The 3,597-nt window shown below is 45.6% G+C and overlaps 1 protein-coding gene across 1 annotated transcript; it reads right to left on the bottom strand.

The window, feature by feature from the left end:
• Positions 1-2,014: 2,014 nt before the first annotated feature.
• Positions 2,015-3,041, bottom strand: LOC147032071 (uncharacterized). Its single transcript, XM_085858098.1, has 3 exons — positions 2,914-3,041; positions 2,613-2,754; positions 2,015-2,425 (listed from the first exon to the last, which is right to left on the bottom strand). The coding sequence occupies exons 1-3, from the start codon at positions 3,037-3,039 to the stop codon at positions 2,073-2,075; spliced, it is 621 nt and encodes a 206-aa protein (XP_085714224.1). The 5' UTR covers positions 3,040-3,041; the 3' UTR covers positions 2,015-2,072.
• Between the last annotated feature and the right edge of the window lie 556 nt (positions 3,042-3,597).

Below are 3,597 nucleotides of genomic sequence, written 5' to 3'. Positions count from 1 at the left end.
CGCTAAATAATAAATCAAGCTCCCGGAAGTTGTACAACTTGTACAAAAGGAAGCAAACACTCCCTTGCCGCTCCTTTCATGGAGCGGGTGTTTCTAGTGGATTGTAATCGATCATCGCAGCAGATTTCAGTCGATCACCGACGACTACGAGTCCAACACGAAAATCAAAATATCGCGCCATGTGGCGACCAGGCCCCCCCCCCTCGTCCATCGGGATGGGTTGTGGCGGACGAAAGGCGGTGGGGAGGGAGTTTCATTTTGGTCAACTGCACAGCTTTTGCATATTATATAAACAAGCAAATACCACCCGTCGCTTTGCTGATGGGAATACTAAAGGGTGGGGAGGGGGGAGAGTGAGGAGGTGAAGGAGAAAAGAGAGAGAGAGGAGGGAGGGGTGAGGAGGGGTGTGGGAGTGAGGAGGGAGAGTGAAGAGGGATGGGGGAAGGGAAGGCAGACATGCAGTGGAGCGTCAATTACGATTCATACTGTCTCATCAAAATGATTCTGCATAGAATAACAGTGAAAATGGAAACAAAATAATGTCTGAAATCCATTTTCTACCAGTCTTACAATAAACACGGCCTGGAGATAAAACTACCTGGACGTATTAACCTGTCTTATTAGCATATTAAAGAAACAAACAAATTATTGTCCGTGGCCTTTTACAAATCATTCTTCGACAAACACCACCTGGAAGTATTAATGGGAAATGGGAAGCTGCTCAAACAAGAGTGTTCAAGGCCGCTTTCGACGTTGAATTCTGCTTCGATGACATACATGTCCTGAATTCTGAGAAAGCATCCAGCGAGAGGAGGCCAACTCCACATCCTGAGGTAGATGTTGAAACACCTTTGGAAGAGGTTGAAGTAACAGGTGTTCCTGTCCCTGAATTATTTGACATTGCTGACGGAAATGATAATAGGGTGTCTGAACCCCCACGAGTCCCTCAGTCAAATAATCAAAAGTGGACGATGACTATGATGTCACTGAAGATGGTAAAACACGACCGGTGGAATATGACCAGACCTGTGATGTGTTGAGAAGGTCTTCTCAATCAAATGCAGGGTATCCCTCAAACCCCACCAGTTGCCAACATCTGTCCTTGAGGAAGCTCATGCTGCGACTGGTGTCGATCCAAAAGTCTGAGCCACGATCGCTCAATGAAACTTATTAATTATGCAATTGTTCGGCAAATACGTGTTTGATATGTATGGTTGATGGGACATCAACTCTGAAACAGGGAAGTGTGTGACAGTGAAGTTGGGACTGCAACATTGAGACAATTGCAGCACCAGTCCTGTTTCCCTCAACTTGGACCAGTCCATTCCCCCCATTCCCCCCCCTCCCCGGCACAAAGTGGAATGGAACAGTCCAAAAGAGGGACTCCTGGATCCACCTGTGTGAGATCCTCTTCAGCAAGCAGGGAGGAGTTGTGGTGGAGCAGATGTTGTAACTCGAGTTTCAGGGCAACATTACAATTGCAAGAATCTCTCTTGATTTGACATTATTAATGACATGTGGTGGTGTTTGTATGTCGTTGGTTGAAGTGACCTTAATGTCCTTTGGTTCAGACATGAGCTGCGCTGTACAAAGTACTTGACCAGACCGAGTTCTTGAAGCTTGACAGGCTTTGGTCACGTGATTTGACAGTGGGGATGAGAGACATCACGCTGTCACCAAGGAGTGGTGTTGTGGTCGTGTGTGTTGTATTTTCTAGTGAAGGTACACACGTTGCTCCATGTTTCAAGGTCTGTGTTTGACCTTGTTTCTTTCCTTCATCTACGTGAATTGAATAAGATGTTATTCCTTTGCAGTATGGATTATTATTAGTAAACGATTTGTAGACACCAAGTTTACAGTTGATTAATAATATGGGACTGGACCACACACACTCTCACGTTACACCAAGGTCTTGAATCCTGTTACAAAATAATAAACTGATATATTTATTTGTTCGAGGAACAGAAGAAAAATCGAATGTAAATTATATTCCAACAGGAGGAATGAATGAAATTGTAAATTTTTATTTGAATGAAACACACAAAGAACTCATTCACAAATTTAACCACAAACTACAATGGAGATGAACGTTTCACTTTCTTGTGACGTCTCCTCCGTCTCCTTTTGTTTCCACCTTTGTGGTTCGAGTCCCACCATCGAATGAGACGTTTTCTCCACAAGTTCATGCAATAAATGATTGTGCAAAAGTCAATCAGAGTAAAAATGAAACTGCTCATGTGGAACAGCCAGCTGGAAGGAGGTTCCTCCAATTCAGGAAATTCTTCCTCAAACTCCAGAAATTCCTCTTCCGAGTCTGGCACATCCTCGTCCACGAACCCGGCAATCCCAGCCTCCTCCATTTTTGATGATTCTTTGCTCCCGGGCACGTCCTCCAAGAGCAGCTTACCATCGTCCACGTCCAATTCTAGAGATCGGGGTGTGGGGTGGGATGAGGGGCAAACAAAAGGGACGAAATAAATACAAAAAGATCACGTGATGATGACAAACGCGTTTCTCGAACTATCACGTGATTGCACTTGTACAGCACGTGACCCTCTCCATGAAGGCTGTCACCTGTTTGAATCACGTGATCACCTCCAATCAGTACTTACCATGCACGGGCCAGGCCACTGCACGTTCGACTTGATAACCTGGATCCTCAGCCACCCTGTTGATCGCAGGTGTTGTTCCATCCTCAGGGGATCCCCACAGGGAGGGCTTCCCCGCTGAGATGCTGGGATTAACCACTTTCTCCTGGGAAAGCAAAAAGAAGAAATTTGAATCGACAAAAAAGGACATTTGGTCCCACCAATTGTGTAGCTGCATCACCCTCCATCCATGTCCACCTGGAGCACCAATACGATGACGTCTCACTCCCACCTTCCCTCCTGAACCCATGTTCCCCACACGTACCTGTCCATCCACAGATTGTTGGTCCCTGTAACGTTTCATTTCAGGTTCCTCTACCTGTGTGAACCACATCGGTTCCATGACACCTCTCATGAGGGCGAGGAAAACCATGAGCTTCATTCTCCACATTGTGGCAGTTGGAAACTCAAATGTCGTTACCAAGGTAACAACGGTTATGAACAGGTCTCTGGTGGTGACGGATCTGCACTCGAATCGACGTCACGATTACTTGTTATCGACAGTTTGTTAATTATTTTATTATTTATCACCGAATTTGGTGAAAAGTCTCGTTTTACCCACAAAATACATCATTGATTTGGCATCCTGATCCGCTTGCTCACTGTTCATTCAACTGTAATGGAAAGTTCACAATTATTTATTCTCCACATTTGAAATAGAATTGTTTGACAACAAACATTTTGTCCAAGTAATAATATTAACCATAATCATTAATCACAGGAAGATGATCAAACACAAGAAGTTCTGCCTGGTGTGGAATTGAATGTTGATTTGGGGCAGGTGCGGGGTTTCGGGAAGGGGGCGGGGTTTCGGGGAGGGGCGGGGTTTCGGGGAGGGGGCGGGGTTTGCGGAAGTGGGCGGGGTTATCGGAGGCAGAAAAAGACGGGTGGTTTTTTCCCTCCGCAACCAAAGGTTCCCATCACGTGCTGCCTTTTTGGCTGCTTGTTG

Source organism: Eptatretus burgeri, chromosome 2, assembly GCF_056783735.1.
Source record: "Eptatretus burgeri isolate ZD-2024b chromosome 2, Ebu_testis_v1, whole genome shotgun sequence".
NCBI classification, from domain to species: Eukaryota; Metazoa; Chordata; class Myxini; order Myxiniformes; family Myxinidae; genus Eptatretus; species Eptatretus burgeri.
The sequence above is the reverse complement of the archived record's forward strand: the minus strand, read 5'-3'. Positions and strand labels throughout refer to the sequence as shown.

What these genes read in the sequence shown, in the direction of transcription:
- LOC147032071 (XM_085858098.1), bottom strand. Translation starts at nt 3,039, where the DNA reads ATGTGGAGAATGAAGCTCATGGTTTTCCTCGCCCTCATGAGAGGTGTC. An exon ending in AACAATCTGTGGATGGACAG is followed by an intron (nt 2,755 to 2,913) that starts GTACGTGTGGGG and finishes TTGCTTTCCCAG; the next exon opens with GAGAAAGTGGTTAATCCCAG. An exon ending in AGTGGCCTGGCCCGTGCATG is followed by an intron (nt 2,426 to 2,612) that starts GTAAGTACTGAT and finishes CCCGATCTCTAG; the next exon opens with AATTGGACGTGGACGATGGT.